The 14572-nt window shown below is 45.3% G+C and overlaps 1 protein-coding gene across 1 annotated transcript in view; it reads left to right on the forward strand.

Moving 5' to 3' along the window:
- LOC120319470 (microtubule-associated serine/threonine-protein kinase 1-like) overlaps positions 1–14572 on the forward strand; it is a 33014-nt gene extending 18442 nt beyond the window's left edge. The window contains 10 exon segments of the mRNA XM_039368359.1: positions 915–1024; positions 2963–3126; positions 3893–4158; positions 6362–6568; positions 8251–8480; positions 8658–8780; positions 8880–9016; positions 9156–9283; positions 9286–9342; positions 10426–14572. Of these exon segments, the coding sequence (XP_039224293.1) occupies positions 915–1024; positions 2963–3126; positions 3893–4158; positions 6362–6568; positions 8251–8480; positions 8658–8780; positions 8880–9016; positions 9156–9283; positions 9286–9342; positions 10426–11522 (2519 nt within the window). The 3' untranslated portion in view covers positions 11523–14572.

The raw sequence follows: 14572 nt of genomic DNA on the forward strand, positions 1-14572 counted from the left end.
AGCGGGGGGTGAGGGGAAGGCTATGCAGCTTAGTGGAAGGATTCTTGTTTGCCAAGCAGAATAGCTACCTAATATTTCCAGGAAAGACTGGAAAATGATGTTTCTTCACCTTGGCAACCTTACGATGTCTGGACTTCAACTCTCAGAATCCCCAACCAATAGTCCTTGACTTACAACCACAACTGAATCCAGAATTTTACTCATAGGTCATTGCAATCATAAGGTGCTACATGACCGGACTCTATTTTATGACCATTTTTACAATGATCATTAAATGAATCACGGGGTCATAAAGCCAAATTGGCTTATCCAATAGGCAGTTTTTGTCAGAAAGCAGCAATAAAAGATCACAAAACACGATCGTACGACTGGTCATAAATGTGAGCCATTGCCAAGTGCCTGAAATGTGATCCCATGATCACGGGAATAGTGCAGCAGTTGTAACTTTTTTTTGAGTCTGTCATAACTTTGTACAGTTGTTAAGCAACTGTTCAAGTCAAGGACTACTTGTAAAAGTTGTTAATTTTGAAAGATTCTTTCCTAGTTGGCAACTGGCAGTCAGTGACAGTGCTGAGTCAAGGTTCTGGCACTGTGAAAAGACACTGCTTCTATTCCTGAATTTTTTTTAAATAATATCTATTTACTTCTCTGTCTGATATTTGATGCTGACTGTCTTGTGAAAACAAGATCTCTTAAATTCCGACAAGAGAAATATTACTTTTATTATTCTTGTAGTTCAGTCGGTTATGAGCCATTAAAGGGGAACTGTTTCTAGACATATGGGTACAGAGATTTTGTTTACCTAAGGCCACTTAAGTAGTGGGCACAGGAAAGCAAAATTATTGGGCTAAGTCCAAGACATTACCCTAACATGGGTTTCTGTGAGCTTCATGAGCTCTTCTTTCTCATTTTAGCCCGCTCTGATCGTTACCATCACATTAATTCCTATGATGACGAAGATACGACTGAAGATGAACCAGTGGAGATTCGCCAGTTTTCATCTTGTTCTCCCAGATTCAGCAAGGTAAAGCCCTTACTTACTGCAGTTCTTCCTGAGAGCCACTTTGGTGTTGACAATGAAGGATTAAGACAAAAAAACAGGAGGCCCTGGCTCCCTTAGGCGTGAAAGTCTTCCCTTAGGCATGAAAACTGAGTTTTAGGCCAGTCCACACATCCCCCCTCCAATCAGATCTGACTATTGTGGAGAAAATAAGAGGGCAGAGCATACATTATGCTCCTTCTTCTTATTTTCTCCACAATAGTCAGATCTGATTGGGGGGGGGCACGGACTGGCTAAAATTCACCCAGTCAGTTGTACAAAATAAAAATGGGCTTAAAATCTAATAATAAATAAGTTTGATTTGTAACATCTTTGCACCAATGCTGTAGAGTACATATAAAGAGCAGGGATGGGCATTTTGTCACCCATCCAATCATTTAGAGCAGGCGTCCCCAACCTCTACTGGGTTGTGGCCTATTTGGAATTGGGCCATGTGAGTGGCTGGCCGGAGCATGTGTGCAGCTCATCACAAATGAGCAGCGGGTCAGCAGGCACTTGTGTGTGTGTGTGCCAGTCTGCCACTCGTGCAAGTCAAGCTGCATACCTGTGCATTGGCCCAACATTTGCACAAGGGCTGTGTGCACACGCACAGGGGCACATGTTGTCCTACCACTCATGTGGCCCAATTCCCCTCTCCCCCTTCCCCAGCCGGGCCACCAAGCCACTAAGTTTGGGGACTGCTAGTTTACAGCACAACTTGGAGAGTGCCAGATTCATAGCATCACTGAATTAAAAAAAGGGTTAGGGCAACTAAAAGTTGCTATCTGCTTTGTAAGAACAATGGGGTGTGTGAACAGGTTACAAACAGTTCCCAGTAAATCCAAACCAGTAACTATAATTAGTTGTTTCCAATAAAGCCAAGATAGGGAAGCCAATTTTGAGCCACAATACCTTAGATTCATATCCTGGTTTATTCACCTGCATTTTATTTATTTATTTTTATTATATTTGCATAGCCGCCCATCTCACAAGACTATTTTTCTGTTTTTAAAGTGCATATTTAAATTTTTTAAGTTAATAAATAGTGCCTCAAAATCTGAAGTCAAGATTGATTCATCTATACATCCAGTGCTGAAATGTGCAGACACTTGAATAGTTCTGTGAAATGCTTGATGCTTCTGCTGCTTTTATTATTAGCCTGCCCTGTCCAAAAGATTATACAAGGTTGAAATGAAAACAGATTATGTCTGAAGTTTACATCATGAATATGCAGATATTTTATGTTGCAGTGTTAAAAGAGGGCTAAGGAAGCATGGATTGGGGATAGTTGTCCCACAATCCTATGCGATACTCACATATAAGTTGCCGTGTGTCTGTGTTTTCCTACCTCCATGTTTGTAATCTGTGTCTGAGAGGAGAACAGTTTTAGGAGATGGGGAGGGGAGCTTAATTTCTCTGGCCCTGCCCAATTCTCTACGTCAGGTCTCCCCAACCCCTGGTCTGTGGACCTGTACTGGTGTGCAGCCTATTGGGAATTGGAACGCATAAGTGGTGAGTGACCCTGTGAAGCCTCATTTGTGCATGCGCAGGATCTAGGTTGCACATGCAAAACCATCCCCTCCCGCTGCCACTGCTGCCTCCACCATCACCGCCGGTCCATTGAGCCAGAAAGGTTGGGGGCCGCTGCTCTAGATGACTTCTTATTGGGATTTTTCTTCCTCCTTGATAGGTGGAAAAAGTAGTTTGGATTAGACTGGAAAGTGGCAGAATTGTCCAACAGGAGGGTGTGAGGTCCCATCGTTATTTCTTGTGTTGGGGAGACGGTTTTTATTCCTATCTTGGGAATGGAGTTGAATTTGAATAGGATTGGGACTGGATTGTATCATATATTTTCCACTAATATTTCTGATTAGATTGGTTCAGCCCATCTCTTTCCTCTTCTTCTTCGTCCCATTACTCCAGGTGTACAGCAGTATGGAGCACCTCTCCCAGCATGAGCAAAAGACTCCAAGTGTCACCAAGCGAGACCAGAGCAACAAGCACAAGGATGACAGACTTAGCAAACGGGAAAGCCTTGGCAGCTTCACACTTCGGGACAAGAACTGGCGCACCAGCTCTCCAGAAATGTGAGTCTCACCTGGGCTGTTCTGTAGTGACTGTCCCTCTCCCAGGCCAGGAAGATTATATTTAGGGAGCGGCTGGGGAGACAAAAGATTTGAGGGGCTCCTTGGGAAGACTGGTGAGCTGCTGTTGCTACTCAGCAACAAGGGATGGCAGGTCTCTTTCTGAGAGTTCACCTCCTTGATGATATGGCAGTGGAAACTAACACTTTTGGCACTGAGAAAATGGATCATAATATCTAGCATAATCAGCAGCAGCTTGGTTTATATGTGTGTGTAAGAGAGGGAGAGAACATGAAAGGTGCGAAAAGTGTTGCTTTTCGTTTGTACATGTTTTCTTGTTTCAAAAAAAATTGATTGAAAAGTAAAAAGAACTCAGTCAAAATGTGTTTTGACTAATAGAAATCGAAACGATCTGTCCCAGTAAAACCTAGATGATTTTTCAAGAAGAAAAATAATGATAAAATGTAATAAATGTTACATTTGTTTATTAAGAGAGAAGGTCATTTTAAAAGATCTTGTTTATTCACACAGTATTAATTCTGAAGATGCAAAGCAGCCAAAAAGAAGGAGGAGGAGAGTTCATGGACTCAGTTTGAGCCACATTGATTACAATTTGTTATCACTGACTAAGGCAGAACCAAATTAAGATTCAGTGAACCAGTCCTGATGAAACTTGTGGACTTCAGTTAACCCTGCCAGAATTTTTCATTAACAAGCTTTGGCCCAAACGTATCCAGGCTAAGCCAGTTTGCTCACTTCTGTCCTACAGGAAGCAACTCTCAGCCTCCGAGTCATCCTACACTGAGAGTGATTCGAGTCCCCCACTGGGAGCCCGGCGGCGTTTCTCAGCACTGATGGACACCAACCGTTTTGCTGTGCCACTGGAAAGTGACAATGAGATACCTGGCAAGGGACCACCGAAGGCCCCTGTAGAAAATGGGTCTGTAGGACCCACCCCTCAGTCTGAAGGCAAGGAGACCAAGGAGGGAGCAGGAGATGTTGCACAGTGTCCAGCTCCTGTGGAGACTGAGGCAGGTGAGTACAGACTATGGCAAGGTAGGTAGCCGTTTGCAAAAACCCGTGACTTTGATAGGCTAAGAAAAGTAGCCACAGTCAAAGGTTTCCTACATTTGTTGCAGGATCTCTGCATTTGGCTTAAACCAGTTTTTGGTCCGTCGTCATTCTTTTCACCTCTTTTTTCTAGGCCACAAATCCCTCACCCTTCCAATCTCTAGGGAGGAGTAGCATTCTTGGTCAAAGTGATCTCATTTCTCTGGAAGTACTGGATAGCACAGCACCTGGAGAGTGTAGCTTGAGTCACCTTTGACTGTTTCCAGGCCCTCAGGTTTCATTTCAGTATTTACCTGAAATGTCTATTCAGAGTCTGGTAATCTTTCCAGTAGATATTACAACCTGAACGCCCAGATGCCAGCAGGTGTGGGGATTCAACGATTTCTTCCCCAGCATAGGCATCTGTTTGGAAGAAAGAGTAATTTTCCAAAATGCCTGCTGCAGGTTTGGCTTGAGAAAATGCATATTTTTGCCCTGCCTCCCACTCCCTGGTAGCACAGCTGTTGCAAGAAGTGCATGTTCAAGCAATGTTATCAGAATAGTGGCAATGGATATTAAATTTGGCCTGTTATTGTGATGCCTAAGGCAGGAATTGTGCTCACATGCACAAATACACCCAGAGATGGAAGATTTTGAATCTCTAAGACTATTGCTTCACTTTACTTTTGAGAGGGATGACTTAATTGGATAATGCCTTCAAACTTTAGTGGTACCGAGTGACACAACTGTTCCTTTTATAATTGCATCTTTATGTATGTATGAAAGCTTTCATGCTGCCTTACTTCTGCAGAAGTAAGAGAGTGCCCACTTCATATTAGCAACCCTAAAAAGACAGTGTCCCTTCCTTAAGCAATGCTCCTACAGCCATTTTATTTTATTTTATCTTAATCGTGTTTATTTCCCTTTAGCAGATTATGTATTTGTGATTTAGTTTTAGAGGGACTTGTATCCTTCCCAAACCATTTTATTTTCAGTATAATGGCATTTATTTTGCACAGTTGAGTTTTATATCATAAACAAAAGGTTGGAACTACATGTTATCATCAAGTGCTGCTAAGAAAGGTATGTCTTAATGTGGAAAAGAGAACTAGGAGACATGCTTAGTAAGAAACTCTGCACAGTACAAGCTCTGCCTCCTGTCTGAACAGGAGGTCTGTTCTCCATTGTGCTTGGCTTTTGATTCCTCACCTGGTTCCTCTACACTACAGCAATAGACTGCTGAATTGTAAGTGCTTAGTGCCTCCAAACATTACTGTACTGGATTTGGAAATCCCTGAAGGGTAGGTTGCAGTTGGAATTTCCCAACCTATCAAACTCCAGCTCTGCTTTACGAATGCCCTGAGAACCGATACAGAGATGGTTCTGATCTTCGTGGAACAGAGCCACTTGCGAGGCACAAACCACTTCATAAGATCCTTCGTGATTTTATTGAGTCCCAAGCGGGATAAACAGGACACATTCCATCCCTTTGCATGCTATCTAAGAGGCCAGTGAAAAAGCAAGGTTTCTAAGAGTTTAGCAGCCCAAGAATCTAAATGCACAGCTTGGACTCTGTGGCAACCTAGGTTGTGCAACAGCCCCTTCTTTCAGACCACGAGACTGTACTGCTCATGAAGAGCATTCTTGGGAGTTTAGCAATAGCAATACCAAGGCAAGCACGTTTCAATGTTTAAAGGGTCAGCCATCATTTGTCATTCCTTTTCATAACACTCCTATTAGTATGTGGACCAGAAACTTAAGCTTAAGCCTTTCAGGTTACATGATAAGGCAAAGAAGGCCTCGGTGTACATGCACACAAACAGGCACATGGACACATATCATAATCTCAACTTTGTATTGAATCCTGCTACCTGCTGCATTATATTTCCCAGAATGCTTTGATGATGCTGGCTGGGAGTTCTGAAACAACACATGGACAGCACCAGATTGATGGAGGCTATTGTTGTGGGAAGGGTTTGATGAGCAGCATTATGGATTATTTGCCAACAGTCCTTCAAAGAACGGAGGTGGATCTGTAGTACTCCCAATGCCCTCGGTAGGGTGGTGGTGATGGTGGGCAGTTCATGTGGTGGTGTCCTGTGGCTCTTGCTTGGAGGTGGGGGTCCCTGAGTGTGGTCCTGTGATCTAGGGCTTGAGTCATCATCCCTCTCTCTCCCCTCCCCAATAGGCGATAAATCAAAAGCGGGTGAGCTACAGCCCCCCAAAGAGCTGGACCCATCTGCCCCCAGAGCTACCAATGACTTGGTGCTGCGTCGCGCCCGGCACCAACAGCTCTCAGGGGACACCGCCACGGCTGAGAAGCGCAGCTCCCGCACAGGGGGCAAGGTCATCAAATCTGCCTCAGCTACTGCATTGTCGGTCATAATCCCCACAGGTACGCCCCTCCTCCTCCTCTTCATCCCTCCCCCCACACACAACACCCAGACCCCTAGAAATGGCATCCTCCTTTGAGCCTGACCCGCCCACACTCACTTAACACCCTCCAGTCACCTTCTGTCTTTGCCCCACCAGGCTATGCACCACACAGACCACTGGCCTAAGACCCTCCTCTCTTGCGCTGTGTTCCCTTCATCCTCCTGAGCACTGAACTCCTCTAGATTCCCCATTTCCTTGGTACAGGGATTCTCTCTCCCCCACTCTAATAGGAATCGATACCGAATTTGTCTTCGGTAGAGTCCCCATAATGGTTGTCTTGTGGCTTTGCATGATCTATTCCACCCACCCACCTACCCACCCAACCCGCCCTTTGGTTCTTCTAGCGTAGTTGCTGGGCTGTGTGTATTCTGCAAAAAGCCTGTCACAATAGAAGTGGGATGCTGCAACCTTTTGTAGGGTTTAGGTAAATGAAGCAGATTTGCTTGATAGAATGTTCTTTGCATGGCTGATATTTCTGTTCAAATCCTCTGCTTCTGTTACTTATGAGAAGAGGTAAATAAGCTAGGGGGAGGCACCCCAAACCTCCTCACCTGACCGGTAGCAAGAACCCGAATTCAGTGATACCCACTAAGATCTCACTTGGTGCACATTCAGTTGTATCTAGTCATCAACGGCTAGAAATTGGAAGGCCGAATTTTGTGCCAAGGTAGCCTATGTGCAGCTTAAAAATGCACCATACACGCAGCCCTCGTAGTTGCCTGTATGTGTCAGTGGTTAATACTATGTACTTGAGAGTGACCCGAAATATCCCAATGATGCATTACTTGGGGAAACATTTCCCTTTCCAGCTAGAAAAACACATGCAAGTAATCCTCGATTTATGACTGGCTGCTTAATGACCATTCAAAGTTATGATAGATTTCTCTCCCCCCCCCCCAAGATACTTATGAGCTGGTTTCAAAGTTGCTGCTGCTGCAGTGCCCTCACCATTGTTTATCCTTACAATCGACCACAGGGATATCCCACCTATCTCCCTCACCCATCCCACTGGGTCCCGGCAAGGCTTGGCCTGTTCCCAAGCCAGCCACTCGGCCACAAAAGGAAGCCTAAAGCCACTTAGCAGAAGTGACCAGCACAGGGAGGAGCCCGGTCAATGCAAAGCTCAGCTCAGCTTTCTCTACGCTATTCTGCAAGCAAATAGTACTTCTCTCAAGATTGTAAGGGGGTCTGTTTTTTCAAGGAGGCTCCACAAACTACACCAGCAAATGGAACCTTGTTACAGGCCATTGCAACATAATGGGCAGGTTCCATCATGGTCATAAGTCGAGGACTATCTGTACTGGATTTTATTTACCTCTGGAGCCTGCACAACGCTTAGCCCTGTCTCACTAGACACCTCTACTGACCAGCTCTTAAGGTTACCTGTCCTCCAGTAGCCCCCCCTCCTCCCTCAAAGTATTCTAAATTCTGTACCACTCCTATGCCAATGTGTCCTGGGGGCTGGCAGAAAATAATAAAGAGGGTAAAGCTAGGCTGGTGCCAAGCCCCACAAGAAACTGATCTCCAGTTAACTACAGCAGGGAAGCAAAGAGCCCTGTGGTGTACTTGTCCTCTGTGTCCATGGAAAGCATCTTGCGTTATAACCTCTTAATTTTCTTTTTTTTCTCTCTCTCCTTTCAGTGGAGCAGCACAGCAGCTCACCCCTGGCCAGCCCAATGTCTCCCCGATCACTCTCCTCTAATCCTTCATCCCGAGATTCCTCCCCATCCCGAGACTACTCTCCTGCTGTCACCAGCTTGCGCTCACCAATCACTATCCAACGGTCAGGCAAGAAATATGGCTTCACCCTGCGTGCCATCCGTGTGTATCTGGGAGATAGCGATGTCTATAGCGTGGATCACATTGTCTGGGTAAGGAGACATTCTGGATTTGCAAGATTTAAGAGAATGGTCAAGAAAGAGCCATATGGCTAGTGAGATAGAAATTAGCAGCAAGGACGCTCCTGTCACAACGATGAAGCTATTGTCCTATGAATCAGTGGGAGGTAGCAACCTTGAGAGACATTCTCTTGGCTTTTTTCTTGGCAGCATGTGGAGGAAGGGGGTCCAGCCCATGAAGCAGGTCTGTGTGCAGGAGACCTCATTACTCATGTCAATGGAGAGCCAGTGCATGGTCTGGTGCACACTGAGGTGGTGGAACTCATCCTGAAGGTAAGCAGAAGTATGCAAGAAATTGGAGAGTCTCTGATGGAACCGAGACCCTGTGTTTTTGTTACTGTCCCATAGCCGGCTTACCTTTCTTTCCCTTAGAGTGGAAACAAGGTGATGGTGACTACTACGCCCTTTGAGAACACCTCCATCCGGATTGGACCAGCCCGCAAGAGCAGTTACAAGTCCAAAATGGCTAGAAGAAACAAGAGGAGCACCAGCAAAGAAGGGCAGGAGAGGTGAGCTGCATAGAGAGAATGGGAAGGACAGGAACAAGCAAGGTGTATCAAGGATAGCTTGATCGCCTCTATGTTCATAGAGATTTGGGAGTTCATCTAGTGTAATTCCCTGCTAAATGTAATTTCTTCATTCTGGCAGTAAGAAGCGCAGCTCCTTGTTCCGCAAAATCACCAAACAGTCAAATTTGCTGCACACCAGCCGTAGCTTATCCTCCTTGAATCGCTCCTTATCCTCCAGTGATAGTTTGCCTGGCTCACCCACCCATGGTTGGGTGCCCGTTCACCCACCCAGAGCCTGCGCTCCACTCCTGACTCTGCATATCTAGGTAAGACGTTAGGACAGCTATGGTTGGTAATGGCAGGGTTGGATGGGAAGGGTGGATAATGAGAACTGTTTACGACAGACTGTCACACCCTTATGTGCTGGGAATATTTTTCTTGGCCTTTGAAGAAGACTGAAGAGTAGCTGGGACATCTGGCTTCTTTTTTCATCAAGCTTTATTTTCATCCAAAAGGGTGACATTCTTTAGTTCAGATGGGGAACCAGTAATCCAAAGATAGCTGAACTATAATTTCTAGGATTGGCCAGTGACTATATTAGCTAGCATTTGTAAGTCAGCGTTGTCTAAAGAGCCTAATTTCTGTAAAGCCCTCTTTTCTGTTGCCAAGTTGGAATCTCCATGGTGGTCCTTCCATCTAATGCTGTGCAACTTATAGTCAATAGGTTTGAGAGAAATTGGAAGATTCTACTCTGCATGTTTCACTTAAAGAAATAATGAAAATTATTGGATTTGATTTGGATTTGATTATGTACAATTGCTTCAGAGCCCCAACGAAAGCTATATGAGTTAATAACCACTCTCACCCAGCAGTGTTTTCCCAGTAGTATCCAAAGAAATGTGCGCAGGGAAAACTACGCTGATCCTTAAATCTAGGCCATGGTTGCATTCCTCTAAAGTTCAGGCGCAAGAGGCAACAGGAGTAGACTATCTTCTAGATGGGTGGTTCAATTATCAATCGATTACCCTTTTTCCCAGTCTCAAATAATGTTATTACCTCCCCCCCAAAAAAGTCAGACTGTTATTTTACATAACTGTCTCCGCAGTGGCGGTCCTAAACTGGATCCTCTCAACTCACAAACAAGCAATTACAAATTGCTCCATTACCCCAAAGACAAGGCCATAGTACCCCCGGTTTAAGAACCATTGATCTAGATCAGCGTAAAAATGTAAGTGTGAATAGTTGCATGAGGAACATGCCCTGGTCAATCTTCAAGTGGGTCTGTAAGATGGAAGCCCTGGGTCATTTCCTTGCAGGGGAACCCACAGCACCTCTCCTGATTCTGTAAATGGGGCAAGCGAGAGTGCTCCGTGGTACATCTCATCTTTCCTCTCTTTATCCCTTTGTAGGGGCCTCCTCTCAGAGCAGTTCCCCAGCCTCCAGTACGCCCAATTCACCAGCCACCACGTCCCACCACATGCGGCCCAGCACTCTACATGGCCTGTCTCCCAAACTGCATCGCCAGTATCGTTCTGCCCGTTGCAAGTCAGCTGGAAACATTCCTCTCTCACCACTGGCACATACGCCCTCACCTACACAGTCCTCACCACCGCCACTTCCCGGCCATACCGTGGGCAGCTCCAACACCACCCAGAGCTTTCCTGCAAAGCTTCATTCTTCACCCCCAGTGGTACGGCCACGCCCCAAGAGCGCAGAGCCCCCTCGTTCGCCACTTTTGAAGCGGGTGCAATCAGCAGAAAAGCTAGGCTCTCTCCTAAGCGCAGAGAAGAAGGTGGTAGTGAGAAAACATAGCCTGGAGGTGGTGCACTCTGAATACCGCAAAGACTTCTATGGGGAGCCTGGCCTTCACAGCCTAGCGGAGTCAGATGGGGAGAGCCCCAGTGAATCTGGCACTCCAAAGCCCTTGGCCACCCGGCGCCTGGGCCGGCAGGAATCCCCCCTTAGTTTTGGGGTCGGAGATGGAGAGGCAGCTTCGGAGACCAAAGCAAGGGGATCAGATGCGATTCCTGCGGATTGCAGGAGGAACCAAGCTGTGCAGACCGAGGAGGCTTTTGCAGCAGCAAACCGAGCCCTGACAAAAGCCCTGAGCCCTGTTCAAGAGCACGAACAAGGCAGAAAAGGCAGCCTGGAGGCAGATGTGATTCCGCGGGGCCCTGTCCCAATTGTGATGGAACCGAAAGAGACCCAAGAACCTGGCTCTCCAGGAAAGGCCACTCTTCAGCCTGTCCAAGACAAGACTGGCTCGCCCAAGGAGAAGTGGATCTTGGAGGTTGTAGAAGAGCACACCACATTGGGAACCTGTGTAAAAACCGCCAGTTGTCTCTGCCCAGAGGAAACCAAGAACGGACTGAAGCGAAGCTCAGCTGAAGCAAAGGGAAAACGGGGGAAAGAAGAGCTACCTGTCTTGGCATCAGGGAACAAGTGTGCAGGAGATACGCCCCGGCCCCCTGCTCCTACTCTGGAGAAGAAAGGGGCTGCTCACTGAACCAGAGAAGAGTTGATTTTCTCACCCTCCTGGCCCCCAGAACCCATACTAGTAGAACACCAGTGTCGTATTTGCCTTCTGGCCTTCATGGTGATGGGAGCAGTAAGGTAGCAAAGCTCCATTCCCAACAGAGCTGGAAGGGGACGCTCCTTAAGCTCTCTGTGAATGCGAAGGGCAGAGGCAACAGTGCCTCCCCCTCAGCCATCCCTTTGTGAATGGCAAGTCTGCTCTTAAGCCTTGTAAAGTACCTATACATATCTCTCTCTCTATATATATATATATATTATATTTATATACATATAAATACAAATATATATATAAATATATATATACAAGTAAAACTATACATGAAATGGTTAATACTGTGATCACTCCCTTCCCCAACCTCACACCCATTGTATTGTGCTTCGGGCTATTTCTTGAAATCTGTATAATAAAAAATAATAATAATTGATGTTTAGGAAAAACAATTAGAATGGGAAAACAGAACACCAAGCAATGTTTGAATGTAGCAAATTTTGCTCCTTCACAAAGTTCAAAAAATCCAGTGAAAATTCTTGTGGCATAATCTGAATCTCTGCACACAAAGGGAAAGCTCCAATGTCACGCACATTTGTCACGGAATGATTGGCACTGGGGCAGGGGAGTTGACAGGACAGCTCTTGGGACATTGTCAGAGTAGCATTAAAGGAACTGCAAGTAAGCAGCTCCAATATTCATGTCCACAGTTCTCCCACCTGGATAACGGCTGGTTCTTGATTCTATTTTGTTTTCCTAATTTCAATGATAAATTATTGGATTTTATATGTTTTTCACATGTGAGCAATTTAAATAACAAATGACTTATCAGGTGAAGTAAGTAGGTCAGCCTTTAGTTGTGGGGTTGTAAATCTGTTTCATCCCAAAGAGGAGCTGATTTTTTTTTTTTTAAATGTGTTATCTGAGTGGGACAAAAAGCTTGTCTCAAGCTTTTGAAAAGGCAGAGACTGCCTGTCATGAAGACATGGTAAGTTAGTCTGCTGAAGCAGTGGATTTGTAGAATCAAAAATATTAATGGAGAACACTTCTGATCTAAGGGCATGATATTTGGGAAGTTTTACTATGCAAGTTCAATGGAAATGGGATTTGCTCTGGATAATTCTTCAGCAGGGGTGTATTGCGGAAGGGAGATGCCATTAGGGTGCTTCATACTAGGTATCCAAAATATCTCTGATTGTCTTTTTGCAGTGTAATGGATAAAACCTCAACCTGCCCCTAGTGTTGTTTGGAAGAGTAATCGTATTTTCATATTAATATCCTTGCCTCTAATGGCAGGCACAACATCCCAAACTACTAATTCATTGTGGACAGGCTTTGCTCTTCTCTCGCATAGCCCTTAATGAGCTCACTTAGTTTCACTCCCAGTCTGATAGACCCATTATGCAAGTGGATTCTCAGACTGATTTGGGGCTTCTGATAAAAGCCTTAACAGACAATGACTGGAGAGGATGCTGCAATCTGGAAGTGCGTATGGAGTTCAGTTCAAAGTGCGGGAATAGGTCTCAAAATCCTGTTTCAACTTCCCTCTCCCTGTTCTTTTGAAAAGGCTGAAATAGCTGACACTGGAAACCTGGTTGGCTTCCCAGGACTATCAGGAATAGGAAGAAAATGGGCATAGCCTATGAATTGGCATATAGGACAGATAAGCCTCTTTGTGTCCCTTTAGGATACAGAACTACTGTGGCACTGCTAAAGGGACAGAGGCAAGCACTAGAAGCTTCATGTGCACTGCTAGGTTGCAATAAAGGGATCCTGTAAAATTAAGGTAGCTGCTTGACCACATTGGTCAAAATGCATGACGTTGCCATCCTGCCCACTCATGAATTTATGTCATTGGTATTTGGGCAAAGATGTCATTATGCATGATGGTGCTGTAAATTAGCAATGTCATGTTTAAGTGTACAGCTATGATCTCAAATCAGGTTGCAGTTAATATATTGTTTATCCAGAAGCATTTTGCAGATACCAGTTCTGATGGAATAGAGTCCAGTGAATGAGAAAAAGAGCCTGCTTCTCTTGGCCTTCTCTGTTCATCCTGAGATTTGGTTGCTTTCCCTTGAAAAAGAAGTTCAACTCTCAAATTTAGCAACCCAGATTTGGCACCATATCATTAGGAATATATCAAAGTGGTTTTAAAAAGTGCTGCACAGATGCAATTACTGCCTGGTGTAGCTGCTGGTCTCCCTTCCCCCCAATGCTTTCCCTCTCCACCTGGAAGGAGAGGTATTCTCTATGCAAATATTAGCTAAATTATGATACAAGACTGTTTTCCTCTCCCCTTTTGACTCCCCTCAGTTCCAATCCTATTAACCTATTAATCTCTTCATTCACGCTCCTCCATTTATCCTGATAGCACAATTCTGTATGAGTCCCTGAGAGCCCTTGCACCCTCCATGCTCTTCAGTCATTTCGCTAAGCCAAATGCAGCCCCACAGAGCTGCCTTGCCTGCCTGGAGCTACACAGCCTGGCACACTTGGCAAGGTTCATGGCAGATTTCATTTGGCCCTAAATATCACAACTGGCCCACAAAACTCCTCTCCCAGATGTATGAGAGCTGGCCCAGTACTTAGACACCAGGTTTACTCCAAGCAAGTCTGCAATGTAGTGTACTATATAGATGCTGAAAAGAAGTGGTGCAGAACTCCTAAATTTGGGGGAAGGGAGTCAGGAGGCAAATATGTCGGTGGGGAAAGCATTTTATTTGCAAAGTTCATTTTCCTCCCAAATGCAGAGTTAAGGAACTCTTCCTTATAAGGGAGCAAAGCAACTAGAAAGACAGGAGGAAACCTGTATGTGTATGAATGTTCTCCCTCTCCGATGTAACGCATGAGTGCTCAATGAAAGACTCTGGCTGTACTGTCTGTACTGTGAATAAAGGCATATGCCCTATCTCCCACCCCAAGGAGCTAGGAAGCTCTACCTGCGAAGTATTTCTCTTGGACCATCAAACTTGTCTCTTGGCTTACGCGGGCAGAAGCATTGTCATGTTAATAAACCAACCTGTACAGCA

Source organism: Crotalus tigris, unplaced genomic scaffold, assembly GCF_016545835.1.
Source record: "Crotalus tigris isolate CLP2741 ecotype Arizona unplaced genomic scaffold, ASM1654583v1 scf7180000020745.601501, whole genome shotgun sequence".
NCBI lineage: Eukaryota > Metazoa > Chordata > Lepidosauria > Squamata > Viperidae > Crotalus > Crotalus tigris.